This window comes from Schistocerca serialis, chromosome 6, assembly GCF_023864345.2.
Source record: "Schistocerca serialis cubense isolate TAMUIC-IGC-003099 chromosome 6, iqSchSeri2.2, whole genome shotgun sequence".
NCBI lineage: Eukaryota > Metazoa > Arthropoda > Insecta > Orthoptera > Acrididae > Schistocerca > Schistocerca serialis.
Genome location: NC_064643.1, coordinates 543355211 through 543373179, shown reverse-complemented (window position 1 = coordinate 543373179; position 17969 = coordinate 543355211). Strand labels below are relative to the sequence as shown.

Below are 17969 nucleotides of genomic sequence, written 5' to 3'. Positions count from 1 at the left end.
GCACACCATCAGTCAGCTGCAAATGGGTAGTTGCCTTTCCTCACATAGTTTGTTACTTAGGTTCTTGAATCCATTATCATTATGTTTAGACAACAGTTGTTATTTTGAAATCTATTATTTTACATTTTGTTTTCACTAAAAAATTATAACTATGGTCATGTGCCAGATTTTTTCTCTCATAGTATGTACATTTCATAATGATTTTGGACTCTACCAACTGTTTAACTAATAACAGTATCAAGACAATTAATGTAGCAGAGTGAAAATGGAATCAGTACAACTAAACAGGTATAATAAAATAAGTTTTATTCACATTTATGAAATTCAGAGAATGGAATTCCAAGTATTTACTTAAAGTTCATTTGTTAAGTACATAAATACATCTTGTTCTGGGCATTTTTAAATAATTGGTGTGAAATTTACTAGTCTTGCAACATCTTTGCTTTTCACCATGGTTTCATAGTCCTTCCCGACAGGGTAAATTCTGAGGTTCTCCTTGCAAAGCTGCAAAAATAAATGGAAAACATGAAATTCTTAATATGTAAATCAAATATTATTGACAATATATTACTTTTGCACTGTAGCCCAAAGTGAAACTAGAATCAAATAAAGAAAGATAAAAACCTCCTACAGATAGATATCTACAAAAGCTAAAAGAGTCACAAGGTTCTAGAGCAAAGAGTTCCTTTTTGTAGTAAATGTGTGATGTAAGGGTTGCAGAAAATAATTAAATCCAAGATGTGGGCAGGAAACATAAAATCAATTTTTTCACTATGTTTCATAATTTCCATAAAGAGGTAGAACTGTTGTGGATGTGTAAAAATTCAAGGTATAGTTTAACAAAAGACTAGCAAGTCATAGAAAATTTAAGATGTTCAGCATATCGATGGCACTCTTCTGTGACTCAGGCAAACCTGTGACCATTAGTGCCACTACTCTTTGTGTATATTCAATATCTCCTGTTAGTCCTATTTGGTATTAGTTTTGAATGATATTCTAGAATGTGTAACACAACTGTTTCGTATACCATCTTGTTTCTAGAGTGGCTGCATTTCCCCATTTTCTCATTATCCTACCACTGACTGTTATGTACTTTACCTTTAGATGAGTCTGTGTGGTAATTCGATTTCATATCCCTACAAACTATTACACCTAGGTGCTTACGTGTGTTTACTGGTTCCAATTGTAACCACTAGTATTTAGTCATGGGATAATATGTTTTGTGCATCTCGTGAAATGCACAGTTTACCATTTCTGAACATATGAAGCAGGTTGACGATCTTTGTATGACTGAATCTTATCAAGATTTGACTGGATATTTGTGCAGCTTTTTGCAGCTAGTATTTTATTATAGATAACTGTATCATCTGTTAAATGTCTGATGTTACTGTTAACATTGTCCATCAGGTTACTAATATATAATATGAACTTTTATCTGTGATGTGCCTGAAGTCAAAGAAATGAGGTGCTAGTTATTAATGATAACAATGGATATATGCAAATGGACAAGGAAAGAGTTCTGGACAGACTGAAAAGATGCTGACCGCTGAAGATCCTGAAAATGTTTTCCCAAAAGGAAGAATTGCAGAGAGTATAGAGGAAGAAGAAATTGAAGTGACTCAGCAGGATGTAAACAGAGCAATTAAGAAACTGAAGAATAATAATGCACCAGGAGAAGATAGGATAGTGGCAGAAATGTTGAAGGCAGTAAGTGAACACTTCAGAAAGAGAGATCCAATCTCATACATGATGTATGGAGACTGGACGAAAGGCAAAAAAGTGGAAGTCAGATACAATTTTCCCATTGCAGAAACGGATCAGTAATTGTAGAGGTATTTCTCTGCTAAGCATACTACACAAAGTTTTATAATTAATAATTCTTGAAAAGCTGAAGACTTTTACTGAAGATACTGTCAGAGAGGAACAGGTAGATTTTTGGGCAAGAAGACCAACCATAAGTCAAATTTTCACCATGACCCAAGTCTGGTAAAAGTTCTGGGAATTGAAGCATCACTTCCTGGTAACATTAGTAGATTTCTAAAAGGCTTATTATACTATACACAGATTAAATATATATAACATCCTCAGGAAGTTTGCCATACCAAGGAAGTTAATTAACTTGATGCAGATGTATACAACAGAGACGAAAGCCAAGGTGAAAAACCAGGGGGGCTGCCAAGGAATTCCACATCAGGAATATATGAGACAAGGTGATGTCATTTCATTGATGCTTTTTATTTTGATCCTGGAGAAAGTAATTCATGAAATGAAAAGAGAAGGAAAATGGGTGAAGCTAAATGGAAGGACACAGTTACTGGGATATGCAGACAACATTGCAACTGTAGCAGAATCAGAGGAAGACATGGCAGAAACTGTAGGAGACTTAGCAAAGAATTCCAGAAAGACTGGGCAAAGGATTGGTACAGAGAAGACTGAAGTGATAGGTGTATCCAGAGAAACCCCTAATAATGCTCCATTACTGGTAAGAATATGAAACATAGCCAGAGTGGAAATTTTTAAACACCTTGTTCAGTGGGTATAATAACCTAAACCAAGAAATTAATCAATGTAATGTCAATGTGTCTAACCCTTATTTTGGTCAAAATCAGATAATATCACAAGAAAAACATGTCACTTACAACCAAATTAAGGCCTATAATGCAGTTATAGTATCAGTGTTTTTCAGGTGGGACAGAAATGTTAAGCACACAAAAAAGATGAATGATATTTGATGTTGATATTGAAACAGAAAATCATGAGAAGCATGTTTGAGCCAATCCATGAAAAGTACACCTGGAAATGTGGAAAGAACCAGTACCTTTACATGTGACTGCCTTAATTCATAGATCTGAGGACATCATGCGAGAAAAGTGGGAGTTGGATTTTGCATGACTGATGTTTTGGAATTCAGGGTGGGTTGAGAGTCCTCATCTTGAACTCAAAATATGTTCTAAAACTCTACAAAAGATGCACGTCAATGGTGCTGGATAGCAGATAATAGTTTTTATGGCTGTTGCCCTTCTAGTAGATGAAAGTGATCTTTCATTTCTTCTAGCCACTGAGCACAGATTTATGTTCAAGAAATCTATAATATTCTGGAGCTAAGATAGTGGCTAACTCAGCAGCAAATTTCATACAGTTGAAAGAGATTCCATTAGCCGCTGTGGTCACTGTCACTTATCTTTCCAGTGATGAGCTAATTAAACTAGAGCAGTATTTCTTGACTCCCTTCATAAAAGGACATTTGAATACAGTTCCTGCTTTTGCTTTGTTACACTTAATTTTCAGTTCCTGTGTGAGCCATGAGTGTTTGGGCACTAGCTTTGGTGACACAAAAGTCGTTACTTATGACCAAAATTTCTTATATATATAACAGAGGGAAACATTCCACGTGGGAAAAATATATCTAAAAACAAAGATGATGTGACTTACCAAACGAAAGCGCTTTCTTTCGTTTGGTAAGTCACATCATCTTTGTTTTTAGATACATTTTTCCCACGTGGAATGTTTCCCTCTGTTATATTCATATCATTAATTTGAACCCAACAATTATGTTTGTTATTGACACTATTGCATTTCAAAATCTTTTCTGTCATCTTACTTTCTCTTTCTGTTTTTGCAAGTAGTTTCACTTTGTATTCACCTTCTCCTTTTTACCATAATCTACCATACAATTTTATCCCGCCTATATATACTCAATAATATGTAGCCCACTTCCAAACCATAAACAAAAAAAATTTTTTTCCACTTTCAAAACTACCGCCGCTATAAAATCCAGCGTTTCCAGTTCACAAACAGTTCCTTTCACCTATTAAATAATCATTTCGGCTAGTTCTAATAACTTTCGCTTTATTTCAATTTTGTTTTTCCCACGTCACTGATCATTTTTAGCCGCTTCCCACAGGTTTTAACGTCATTATTTCTTCGACAGACAATTGTCAGCCGCATTTTCATAATCTGCCACCACAAAACCACTCTTTTTAATACATTTACACGCAGTTTTTTCGAAATTTTCCCAAATTTCTCCACCCTTTAACGTGTTCAGGCGGCAACACAAGCACATAACCTCTGCGAACATCATTGTTTACCAACCCAAGTTCACCACAGGATCAACATAGCTCAGCTTTAACCAACACTTTTTCGACTTTTTTCACACCAGATCTCCAGTTGCTTTCTAGTTCACCTTTATCTCTCCCCATATATTTTTATTTTCATTTCAGCCTCATGTTACACTTTCCACCTTCTAATACCATGCCACCCTCACAACATCCCCACATCGACCCCATTAAATTTTATTAACATTCCCTCCGCAAACATGCCTTCTCCCTAGCCAGATTATGCTCCCATATTTTATTTACTCAGGCTTGTCTGACATTTGGCATTACCCCCAAAGGCCTCACACTTAAAGTTCCCATCTCTGGCTGTAACCCTTCTTTCCATCAATCCCTATACCAGTTCCAAAATGAACAATCCATTGCCCTCACCCACCTAATCCTTCACCTACACATCAACTCAGCCAATGAACACACCCGTCAACTCCTATCCTTAACAAAAGTCCTCAATCTTTCCTCTCCCACATCCACACTGGCTGTTCAGAGCATCCTCCTACAGGACAATCGCAAATTAGAACAGCATGCCACCCTCCACCTCAAAAAACTATCCAATCTCCTGGTTTCCCACCTCCAGAAAGGCAACTCACTCACCCTCCACAACCTTTCCAACAAACCTCAACCTACTCTCATTGCACACAGACCCAGTCTCTCCCATCTACTCAATCTCCCACTTCCAGCTCTACTCCCCCCAACACCTCAAAATTCTAGTCAACACAATCTGGAACCACAACATCCCAATTCAGTAGTTAACCTTTCCTCCAAACCTCTCTCCCAATCCAAAACCTCTGTCCTATCCAAAGGCCTCACCTTCAGCCCTACTCCCAAATTCAACCAAACAGCCCTCGTCAAAGATTTACTGTCCTACACTCGTACTCTCTGCTGGAAATATCACTTTGCCATGAAGAAAAATGATCGTAATTATACACCTAATGATCCAACTCCTCAAGACACTATCCAAATTGAACCCTGCCTGGAACAGTTCCGTCCTCCGTCACAGCGGGACCCACCTCCTCTTCCTCAAAATCACCCTCTCCAAACCTTCCAGGAATTTCTCACTTCCAGCCTTGCCTGTCAATCCTTCTTAAAAAAAACCTTAATCCTACTCCCAACATCACCACTGCTGAAGCCCAAGCTATCCGTGATCTGAAGGCTGACCGATCCATCGTCATTCTTCCGGCAGAAAAGGGTTCCACGACCGTGGTACTTGATCGTCGGGAGTATGTGGCTGAGGGACTGCGTCAGCTTTCATACAACACTACATACAAAGTTTGCCAAGGTAATCCCATTCCTGATGTCCAGGCAGAGCTTCAAGGAATCCTCAGAACCTTAGGCCCCCTACAAAACCTTTCACCTGACTACATCAACCTCCTGACCCCACCGACACCCCGCACCCCTGCCCTCTACCTTCTTCCTAAAATTCACAAACCCAATCATCCCAGCCGCCCCATTGTAGCTGGTTACCAAGCCCCCACAGAAAATAAAGTTTGTGTGTGTATATATATATATATTTTACAAGGTCTTTCTTTTGATAAGACTTTTCTATGGTAGTCGTAGAAGGCTCTGTTTATTGCCTGTCTGAAAGACAAATGCTTTTTATTGAACATCTCTTTATATATAACTTTATGCTCCATTTTACATCCGTTGTGCAGTAATCACTGTTTTTTAGAAGTTTCTTTGCAGTGGACATATACTATGAAAGGTTTCCCCTTTATGAACTGTTCTGCTAGGTACATGCCTGTTCAGTTCTTGGGAAAGTATTGGTCTAAACTTGAGAGTTACAGTCCCTATATACACTCCTGTCTCTTGAGAAAATTGTTTCCAGAGTGTGGTTGCAAGCAAGAAACATTTAAGTTGACCTCATTCATTCCCTGCAAAAAATAAACATGGCTACTACATGGTATCTGACATGTATCCATGTGTCAGATATTGTGCTCTATATTTTTTTCCAGTGAATAAATCAGTTCAACTTCAATGTTTCTTGCTGGAAACCACACTTGAAAACAGTTTTCTCAATATGTTATCGGCCCAGAGATGGAAAGTAAATAGCTGGAAGTTTAGTTTAGAACATAACTATTGTGTAAGCAGTTTTGTATTTCTGATTCACAAGTCTGAAACAACAAAATGTCGGAAGAATATGAAATCAAATATCCTATTGCTATTTTTAATAGAAGCAATTTTGGAAACTGGAAATTCTGAATGCAAACTATGCACACAAATTAGATTTGTTGGATCTCACTGCAGAATAATACACAGAAAAAGTGAAATTTCTAGAAAGAGAGGTGGAGAAGGAACAAGCTGATAAAAGACAAACAACACAAAATCTCATGAACCATGGTAAAAAGTGTCACTCAAGAACAACGGAATGGATTAGGAACAGCCATTTGGAATATGTGAATGATTAACATTACAAAATTTAGATCTATTCTGAGGGCAATGCAGTTTGGTGAAACAAATGTTGTCAGCTGTATCAATGGAAAGCTAGTTACAATTTTGATTAAAAATATTTTATTTGTACCTGGACTGGTATTGGTTTTTTCCTTTTCACCATTGACCCACAGGGTTCCATGGCTACTGTCGAGCAACTATTGCAAAATCTCCTTGAACAGCAAATGCTTCTCACGGCAGCGATTCGCTATTTCGTCGCGGCGTCAAATGCAGGGCGTTTCTCGTCGTTGGCTGTACCTCCTTTTCCTCCTTACGACAAGACGGCAGAAGACTGGTCTGATTATGAAAAACATCTTCGACAGCACTTCTTGGCATTTCATGGCATTTCCTAGATTTCACCTCAAATGTGTCGGTTGTTGTCGCAATTGGCTCCTTTGAAGGATCCTGCATCTTTGTCCTTTGCTGAAATGTGCTCACTTCTGTCTGTCTATTTTCAAAAGCAAATGCATATGGTAGCCTCTCGTGTTGCCTTTTATCATTGTCAAAAACAGCCACATCAATCCTATCACGCTTGGGCTACTGAACTTCATGGCCTGAATCAAAAGTGTCAATTTGTTACTGACGTTCACAAAGAATCCTATGCCGATTCCATGGTACGGGATGCTATTATCCGGTCGGCGCCCGACAAAGAAGTTTGGCAACATCCCCTTCAGTTGGCGAATCTGACTCTAGATGAAGTTCTCTCCATTGCGCAGTCTTTTGAAATTTCTCGTGCCATTGTGGTGCAAATAGAGGTGTGGGGTGATGTCGGGGAAATACAACCTCTGTGCGCTGTTGACGACGCGTGCGGCGCATCCCCGCCGGCCGACGTGGCCGCAGTGCACTCCCACGCGCAGCCTCGGCCTAGCCATAAACAACCCGCTAAGAAACTGCAGCAAAACCCCCGGCAACTTCCTTCATGTCCGCGGTGTTTTACGAAACATTCATGCGAGGATTGTCTCCAATGTTGGGCTGTGTGTCACAATTGCAAAAAGAAAGGTCATGTGTCTTCCGTTTGCAAATCCGACCGCATACATGATATTCATGAACATGATGCTGATTCTGATTCTGTGTTGTCTTTCAATTGCACTTCTTCCCTTTCAGGGAAGTTATTCCTCACTGTCCAAACCCTTGGTCGAGATGTTCGCATGCAAGTGGATACCGGTTCTGCTGCTACTATAATTAATTCTCAGACGTATCTTCAGTTGGGTTCTCCACTCATGTCACCTGTCACTAGGCAATTACGGACGTACAGTGAACAGAAGATTTCTCTCTTGGGACAGTTTAATGCTGAGGTATCTTACAAATCCGTCGTTCACACTGTTCCCATATTTGTGGTCGACCAGAGCAACGCAGAAAATCTTTTTGGTTTCGATGCCTTTCGTGTTTTTGGGTTCTCCATAGATGACTGTCAATATTGTCTCTGATGCTATTCCTTATGCTCAACTGGATTCCTTGTCGACGACATATTCGTCCCTTTTTTCTCCTGGGTTAGGCCGTGCAAACGACTTTGAAGCTCATATCACGCTCAAACCTACTGCTCGGCCTAAGTTTTTTCGGGCTCTGCCCCTTCCTGTGGCCCTTTGTGATCGGGTAAAACGGGAGTTGGATCGTCTTACTACTTCAGGGGTCTTGCTTCCTGTAACTTCCAGTGAGTGGTCCTCTCCTGTCGTTGTTGTTGCTAAGCCAAATGGTGATATTCGTCTCTGTGGCGATTTCAAAGCCACTGTAAATGCTCAATGCCTCATCAACACTTACCCTATGCCCCATCCTGAAGAACTGTTCACTAAACTTGCTGGGCGCCAGTATTTTTCTAAAATTGACCTGTCAGAAGCTTATCATCAACTTCCTCTCGACGCTGCTTCCCGGCAGTTTCTGGTCCTTAACACGCCTTTCGGCCTCTATCAATACCAACACTTGCCGTTCGGGGTTGCTAGCACCCCTGCTCTCTTTCAGCGATTCTTGGAACAATTATTGCTCCCTGTCCCTGGGTGTATCAATTACATGGACGACATTGTTGTCACTGGCTCCACCACTGAAGAACATCTTCCAAATCTCCGCACACTTTTTCATGTCTTACAGACTGCCGGTCTTAAGTGTAATCTTCAGAAATCACAATTTTTTCAGGCATCTATCACGTACTTGGGGTTTCAACTCTCTCGGTATGGTATTCATCCGCTTCAGCAAACTATCGCTGCGATCGATGCCCTTTGCTTCGGTGGCTCAGCCGTTGCATCGCCTGTTGCATAAAAACGTGCCTTTTCACTGGTCCGCGTCATGCGAAGCGGCTTTCCAGAAATTGAAGACTATGCTGAAACAGGCCCCGTGCCTGGCTACTTATCGACCTGGCCAACATCTTGTTCTTGCCACAGACGCCTCTCAATATAGGGTCGGTGCAGTCCTTGCGCACCATTTTTCTGACGGTTCGGAACAACCCATTGCTTATGCCTCCAAAACGCTCATGGATGCCCAACAAAAGTATTCTCAAATTGAGAAAGAAGCTTTGGCCATTATTTATGCTCTTCATAAGTTTGGTGTTTTTCTCTATGGGTCAAAATTTCATCTTGTTACGGATCACAAACCACTTGTTTCCTTGTTTCATCCATCAACGTCACTTCCTGACACGGCTGCACACCGCCTCCAGCGTTGGGCTCTTTACTTGCCTCGTTTCAATTATGAGATTCATTTCTGGCCAACGGCTCAACATGCAAATGCTGATGCTCTGTCTCTCCTTCCCATGGGTCCTGATCAGGCATTCGATAGGGACGAACTTTTGTGTTTCCACCTGGATGTTGCCGAGCAGCGGGTTGTGGACGGGTTCCCCATCACTGGGGACAGGCTGGTGGCTGTTACGGGTTCTGACCCTACCCTCTCCCGGGTTTTACGCTGTATTCAGAAGGGTTGGCCAGATCGCCCATCCACTAAGACTTCTGATCCATTGTGGAACTACTACGCTTTGTGCTACCACCTCACGGCTAGGGATGGTGTTATCCTCCTCTCCACTGACAATGCTTCGCCACATGTTGTGGTACCTGCGTCTTTGCGTGCTTCGGTCTTGCGCCTCCTTCACCAAGGGCACTGGGGTGTGTCTCGCATGAAATCTCTGGCATGCCATCGTGTGTACTGGCCTGGCATCGACTCTGAAACAGCACACATGGTCACTGCCTGCGGCCCTTGTGCGTCACAGGCCGCTGCCCCGAAGTCATCTTTGTCACCGTGGCCTTCGCCTGAGAAGCCCTGGGAGCGCATTCATGCTGACTTTGCGGGACCATTTTTAGGTACTTATTGGCTCCTCGTAACTGACGCCTACTCTAACTTTCCTTTCATTGTCCGTTGCACGTCGCCTACCACCGCGGCAACCACCAGTGCTCTCGCCCGCATTTTTTCTTTGGAAGGCCTCCCCTCTACTCTTGTTACTGATAATGGTCCGCAATTTGCCTCTTCCGAATTTGTGGATTTTTGTGCTCGTCACGGCATTATGCATGTCACCGCCCCGCCATTCCATCCACAATCCAACGGTGGGGCTGAAAGACTGGTCCGCACATTTAAGGCTCAGATGTGGAAACTTCTGACTTCTTCTGCTGCTGATGATGCGCTTCTCCAGTTTCTGGTGTCTTACTGTTTCACCCTCATGGGCGACCACAGCCCGGCTGAGCTCTTACATGGTCGACAGCCCCGCACGCTACTTCATCTTCTGCGGCCTTCCACCTCACGGCCGCGGGTGCCTTCCCTTGGCTGGTTCACCGCCGACAACCTCGTCTGGGTACGGGGATATGGCAGGCGGCCAAAATGGAGCCCGGACCGCATCTTAAGACACCGTGGCAGACGCCTGTATGAAATCCAGATGGACACGGGTGTTGCAGTGTGTCATTCGGACCAGTTTCGGTCTTGTGTGCCAGAAACGCCTGTTCCGAATGCCGCTACACCACTTTTGGCACTACCTGACGCTCGGGATCTTGGCATCTCTCAATACTCACAACGCAGCCCTCACACTGTCATCGTGATGCCAGCACAAGAACGGACACCACCAGGAGACATGCCCATGCAGGAACCGGATGCCCATCCTCTGTCAGAGCAAATCTACTCGCCTCCTCCTCCAACGGACGCCGACACATCACCCATGTCTCCTGTCATATCAACTGGACTTGCCGCAACGGGCAGATTGGTGCAGGGGGCCCCAGCAGATTTGACCCCTACGTCTCCTGTCATCTCGACCCGTTATCATTGGGGACACTTCCGTCCGTACGGGAAGCTTCCTCCTGGAGACTTTACGGTGAGTCAAACAACGCCTATGGACGTTAGCCATCTCTGGGACACCTCCATCAAGACCAGTGCAACAATTTCAAAGGGGGGAAAAGTGTTGTGACTCGCCGATCATTCAAAGCACTGGCGCACAATTACGCGCGTCCTCTACGTGCGGCACTGTCTGCCAGCCACGCAGCAGGTGCGCCACCTAAGCGGCCAGCTGAGCAGCGGCCGCTCATTCGAATGCTAAAGTGTACACATGTCTTGCTTGTCAACTTATTCTGTGACTTATATGTGTTGTGTCGTTCTGAAATATATTTGTTAAACTTGACGTTATAACACTAGTACCTGCTGCATACCAATGCTGCCAACTGTTGAAGAGTTATGAAGGTGGAGAAATTACTTTTCAGTCAACCCTTGTATGTTGAAGGAATGAACAGTACAGATCTATAGACATCAGAATTGTGCGCCATCTGCATGGAAGGGAAGCAAACAAGACTTCCACGTTAGTAGAAGCAGACAAGAGCAGAACATCCATTGGAACTAGTACACAGTGATGACGCAGGTCCTATTACTCCCACATCTTATGATGGAAAGAGATGCAACATTACATTTATATATGATTACACTTGTTTTACAGCTGAATATGTACTACAAAATAAATCCGAAGTACTGGAATATGTTAAACAGTATGAATGAGTATAACTGCTCATTTCAGTTTGAGGATTACTAGATTCTGCTGTGATAATGGAGGTGAAGATCTGTCAAAAGAGATGAAAAACTTTTTTAAATGTTTTAGGTCAGAAGCAGTAAATGCTATTTACTTGATAAATAGAACACCAACATGTGCATTAAAAATGACAGTTCCTGCAACTCTGTTGTATGGTGAGCTCCCAAAGTTGCAGAAACTGGAAGTATTAGCTTGTGCAGCATATATACAAGTTCCTCAGAAGTGATTGCTGGAAAGTTTGATTCCAGAGCAGAGAAGTGCTTCATGGTTGGATACTGTATTAATGGATATGGCTATGGTGTCCAGAAGAGTGATGAATCATTCTTCGAAGAGACATCAAGTTTGAGGGAAATTATTTTTAGTTTAATAATGAGGATTGGTTTTCATGCAAAGAAGACACAAATGAAGAAGCCATCTCCAATGAAGCAAATTTCATTGATTGACTCTATATCAAGTGAAAATGAAGCTGAAGATGGTAAACCTTCTGAAATATGCAGAAATGCTAGAGAAAGAAAGTGTCCAGTGTCAATGGGAGAGTATACTGCATTAGCATTAAATGCAGAAATGTACATTGAGGATGATCTGGAGACTTTCAGTGACATTTACAGCAGATCAGATAAAGAAAAATGACTTCATGCAGTAACAGAAGAGATGAAAGTAATAAACAAAAACAAGACCTTTACAGTATGTGACTTACTGAAAAGTTTGTTACTGATTCAGGCTTTGTTCAAAGCAGCACTGAGAAATGGACTAAACCTCTTCTTCATGAGACAAGCATGTCAGCACCATCATTTGAAGAATTCATAGGTGTGGAGGACATTGTCCAGGTTATCAGAAAATATACAGACGATGAGAGTGTTGTGGATTATGTCAGTATATTGAAGGACAGAAATACCAACATGATGAAGAGGATCAGATAAATGGATGTTTTGATGAGGAACAAATGCCCTGTCCAATGAAGCAAGAAAGTTCAAATGCACAAGAGAGTCCACAGATTTTTTGAATTTTCAATGGATATTGAACCATCAATTTTCTAAGCCCGATAAAAAACATGTTCAAATAATCAAAATGGGAAAGAAAGAAAAGTAGAAGATTTCTTTGAATAAGTGTGTCATAGCACATAATAATATTTACATACTCACAATTATGTTAGAAGTAATTAATGTATTTCTAGATTACACGTGCATTCTTTAACCCATTTCGAATCTTTTCCTAAACTTCCCCAAGGGAGAAATTTAGCTGCTAGACCTTGATTAAGGAAAACTTCTGCAAAGGAGAGAAGCTACTTTTGAACCTATATAAGTGAGGAACTGGGTAATAGAGAAACCTCTGTAAGTGAGGAAAAAAATTCCTTGACCCTTCAGCTCCCACTTATCTGGGTTTGACTGTTGTATTATTATTATTATTATTATTAATGCAATACCCAGGAACTTTTTCACTTTGTTTACATTTGCCTTAATCATTCCACATCCTTGACAGTTTTACTTCCTTACAGAATGTGAAGATGGATCACTAATAAAAACAATATTCATATTGTTCACAAATTATGTCCTAACTGTGTCGTTCATCTGTAAGTGTAGCTAATTTATGCAGAATGATTGGAAATGGTTGATTTAGCAAATCTTGAAGACCCCTTACAAAATATTCTTACAATGAGAGTAAAACATTTTATAATTTCCTGGCTGTCATATTTTAATGCTACTTACTGTATCCCATTTGGAAGTTACAAACTTAACCTTTTCAGTAGAAGACACTGTGTTGTTGCTTTTCTTCTGTGATAGTGAGTTTGGTGTTTGTTATCTTTTTGTAGCCTTCCATGTAATTTTGTCAGTGTTTTCAGAGACTGTCATAAGCCTTCTATTTGACTTACTGTGTAAGCTTAATTGGTTACAGGTATATTGCTTCATACACTTCTCTAATGAGATAACAGCAAGTGTTTTTCATATGTATGAGATCATATATCCATTATTCTGAAAATTTTTATACTTACTATTGTCTTATGATTTACTTTTAAATGTCACTAAGTCAATGTGTTTTACACAGTGAGAGTATACAGGGTGTTAAAAAAAGTGCTGAATATTATGAGAAGTGATAGTAACCATCAAAACAAGAAAAAAGTGCCATAAACATGGGCTATAAAATGTATACCTTGAGAGCTATGAGTACTTTTTCAGTAGAAGATACATGTTTCACAGTGCTCATAGCTCTTAAGGTATGCATTTTTAGAGTCCATGATTACTGGACTTTTTTATTGTTTTGACTGTTGCTACCACCTCTCGAAATATTTGACACTATTTTTAGCACTGTGTGTATGACAGTTGTAGATGATCATGCTTGAGAGTGAAAGGGATGTCTCATTTCTTGATTGGTGTCTCATTCTTGCAACATTTCCACTCATTTTCTGTTACAACGAAATGGTTGATGATTTTATGTATTTTATTGTTAACATACTATGAAACTTCATTTTAGCTTGTCCAAATTTGTAGTTCTTTGTTATAATTAAATAATAATAATATTCAAACAATAGATAATCCAATAATGGCAATATTATGGAAAGGACATTTGCTACTCACCATGCAGCGGAGATGTGTGACTGTGTGAGATATTTTGTCTAATTTGGGAGACTGCCTTTTGGCCAGAAGCTTACTTGTTTGACAGACTTTTTGTTGTGTCTACCTACATCTCAGCATCTTGCCCTTATTATGAGTAGCAATCTAACCTTTTCATAACATTGTTAATAATACCACATTTTATTTTCATGTAAATAAATCTTTTCTCACATCATTTTTATGGGGCCATATTCCAAATGAATGTCTTTATCCAATTATTCTCTAATCACAACAGCAGTTATAAGTACGTTTTCATGTAATACACTCTACTAACCTCATAGAGTCCACAGTTCTCTTCCTCTACAAACTCAGGTACCACAAGGAAAGTATTTGCATAAAGTTCATAATTTGGCTCATAGGAAAGTAACATTGACAAATACTTCAGTATTGCAGTCATTCCTTCAGCTACCAGTTGCTTTTCTAGCCTTGATGAAAAGTCTGTGACTGATAGTGCATACTGCAGGCGTGCATCCCAGTCTGACAATTGGGTCAATTCCTGTCAAACACAGGAGAGAATATATTCAAAAAATTATTACTAATAATAATCTACAAAACACAACTTCTTGGTGGACAAGACATTTGCTAGTGATTTTAGGATACTACATATAGCATTAATATACTATAATTAGCATCTGATTATTCATCTGCAGGTTGCAGTAACACACACTAAACATATCAGAAAACTGTACATCTTTACTATAAAACAAAACAAGCATGTTCTGGGCAGCAATCCCTAGAACTGATACATGCTAAAACCATTCAGTAAACTATTCAACATTCAAAGACTTACACTGGCTGCTCTGCATGCAAACATAGTTTTCAGTAAAACAAAGGCATTGATGTGTTGCTAATGCCATATACATTAAACATTTCACTGCTTCTCAGCATGGAGATTTAGCTCTCACACTTATTAATTCTTTCACTGGCACTTATTCCCAATTAATGTACAGAAAGCATTTGCTTCTGCAACATCAAATCAGTGGAGAATACTTTGCATTTAAGCCATATCACTGATTAAAACTGAACCTCTTCATCATATTTTCATGAAAATATTGAAAAAGTATCAAACAGCTTTTGCTGTAGCCTTGCATTGCATCTGTAACCAGTTTAGTTATCAATGATAATAATTAAATCAAAGTTAAACAGCATGTTTTTGAATTTATCATTCCAAAAACTTGGAGATCTTTTAAGTTACATATAATATTGAAAGTTTCTATATTCTGCTGCCATAATGAAGTCTCTTGGTCTGTTTGATTTATATTTGTTAGTTCAGCAGACTATTTCATAATGCTGACTTTACACAACATTGTACTATGTCCAAACTTCCATTAACTGCAATACTTAACACAGCCCTAATTGTGTAATTTGAGTGCCTGATCTGAATGTTTCACAATAGTCTATGTCTTTATGTTTCCTATGGCCCACAACATGTAGTTTGGTTCTATAACAATACATTTCTCTAAGATCTTGTTTCACACACACAGAAAAAAAACTTGAGCAATTACAAATTGTTATGTGCCCTGCTGGTAATTCTACCAAAAGTCTATGCTGATGTAATATGTTCTTTCATTGTTAATTTCCAATTCTTGAGACTTGGCTACTTCAGAATACATCCTTGGCTCATCTACATCTGCTAAAAAACACTCAAGTGAACATTTCGATTTTTTAAATTCGCACCACATTTTGAAGTTGAACTTATGCTCTTCCAGATCCTCCTACTTCAAGTCTATCTTCCACTGAAGAGGTTGCCAGTTCATATTCATGTCTCTCTTAGAACATCAGTACTCTTGTTTGATACGAGTATTTCCCTTGTGTGATGACAGTGCTTCAAAGGTAAGCTACATACAAAATTTTATTTTATTGTTACAGTTATACTGTAGTTGCTGCGCCCTACATGGACCAATTAATAAACTCAGGGTTTTTACTGTAAATTCTGGCTCAAACACAATGTTTCTACTCTGAATGATGTATCATCCAACTTGCATCAGGATGGAAAAAACCATCAATATTTTCACCATAGTCAACAGAAATCCCACTTTTTATGGTATTCTTTTGGAACTTGTACATAACATTTGGTCTCAGAAATATGCAACTTATGCAGGTATGCTGTAAACCACTTAAATAGCTTCCCATCAAAGCTACATACCCCAGTTCAATTTAGAATATAAGCAGCACTACAGACTGCTTTTCCCTGTAAAGAACTGGCTGTATTCTTCGATGATAGTGTTGACTGTACGAGCTCTATGAACGTTCTGTTTGAAAGTTCACCACATTTATTTTGTTTTTAGTTTTTAACAGTTTGCAAAAACGTTTGGATCTTTTGACAGCATTAGGCTTTTATTGCAAAAAATAAACCATGTGAAATCTTGTATTAACAACTGTAAAATAGATTAAATATCTCAAATCTGACAAAGAGCTGTTTTCCAGGGTACACATACACAGTAATTCTCACAGCCTTACAAATACAATCACAACACTCCTCGTCATTTTTATACGCACTGTGACAGCAGCACTCCAAGTAGACAGTAAGCAACACTTATATCAGATGAGTGTGACTACTACCATTTCTACTGATTTGTAATCAGCCCATATTTACACACAGGCCACATGGGCGTGGGCCCAGAGCAGCTAATTCTTAGGGGTGACGAAATCTAATAGCCGTCAAAATTTTGAGCGTACAAATTTACATGTGCAGATAAAAAAGTAGCAATGATTGTGGGAATTATTGTTAGGTTTGTTTGAGTTAAGTCAAAACTGTTTTGACTGCCCTAAAGCATTTGAGTGCACCATTTCCCCAGTTGCCGGGCTTTCTGACTGGCCATTTGCTATTTGATTTGTGGCCTATGGATGGTCGAAACTGTCTTCCACTGATTTTATTCTGATGGTTCCACAGCATTTAAAATTGTGCTCCAAAGAGATCATCATGCATGCACATAGTGCAGTTTTCTGAAGCGAGCAAAGATGTCAACTGGCACTACAGGTGGCCAAACAATGAAACACCCAAAAAACATTAGAGTTTGCAAAGGAATTGAAATGAGTATAACAATTGCGATAGTTTGTGATACCTTAACTCGAATGAATCTGACGGGGAAACGGTAGGTAGAGGTTGGGATCTCTACATCATGCAATGGCAGCACTGCCTATGAATTGTTTTTGTGTGGCAAGGCATGAATGCATATGTAGTGTTGATGTGGCTTGGTTTCTGTTTGGTGCTTTTATCATTGTTTGTGTATATTCCCCCTTCACATTTCATTAATCTGGTGAAGTTTTGACATAATGTAATTGTGAATATGGACAGCAGGAAATGTCTCAGTGGTGCAAGCTACAGAAAATTATTTGAACAAAGGAGGAAGAGGGAAAAGGAAGTATCAGATCAAACACCAAAGCTACAAACGTTTTTCATTAACAAAAGACTAGATTCTCTACCTGTAAGGTCTTCCTCTCTTGCAAACTTGACACCTACAAATGATTCACAGTTCAGCAGCAATTGTGGTGAAAGGCTCAACGATAGAGACTGTGAAATTGATAACAAAAATACAAACAGTTCCACAGCAAGTGAGCCAGAGTTGGGGCAAGGGGAAGTTACATCAGACTCTACTGTTGATAAAGATCCTTTCTTTTGGGAAATCAGTGATAAAATGCAAGATCATGTAGTGCAATTATGATTTAATCAGAATAGAAACTGTGATTTTTGTGCACTCAGAGCATGCATGTTCTGAGAAATGAAGATTTATTTCCAAGGATTGTCTGAAAGGAAATTGTTGAATAGAGACATTGTGCAGTTTGATTACTTGATTTACTCACCCAGTCAGGGATCACTTTACTGTGCACCATGTAAAATGTTTGGGG

The 17969-nt window shown here is 39.8% G+C and overlaps 1 protein-coding gene across 1 annotated transcript in view; it reads right to left on the bottom strand.

Annotated features, from left to right (window-relative positions):
• Nucleotides 1-289: 289 nt before the first annotated feature.
• Nucleotides 290-17969, bottom strand: part of LOC126483828 (fatty acid synthase-like) — a 394620-nt gene continuing 376940 nt past the window's right edge. Inside the window, exons 34-35 of the mRNA XM_050107027.1 lie at nt 14395-14616; nt 290-504 (exon numbers count right to left, since the gene is read on the bottom strand). Coding sequence (XP_049962984.1) covers nt 400-504; nt 14395-14616 — 327 coding nt within the window. The 3' untranslated portion in view covers nt 290-399. The remainder of the gene's footprint in view (nt 505-14394; nt 14617-17969) is intronic.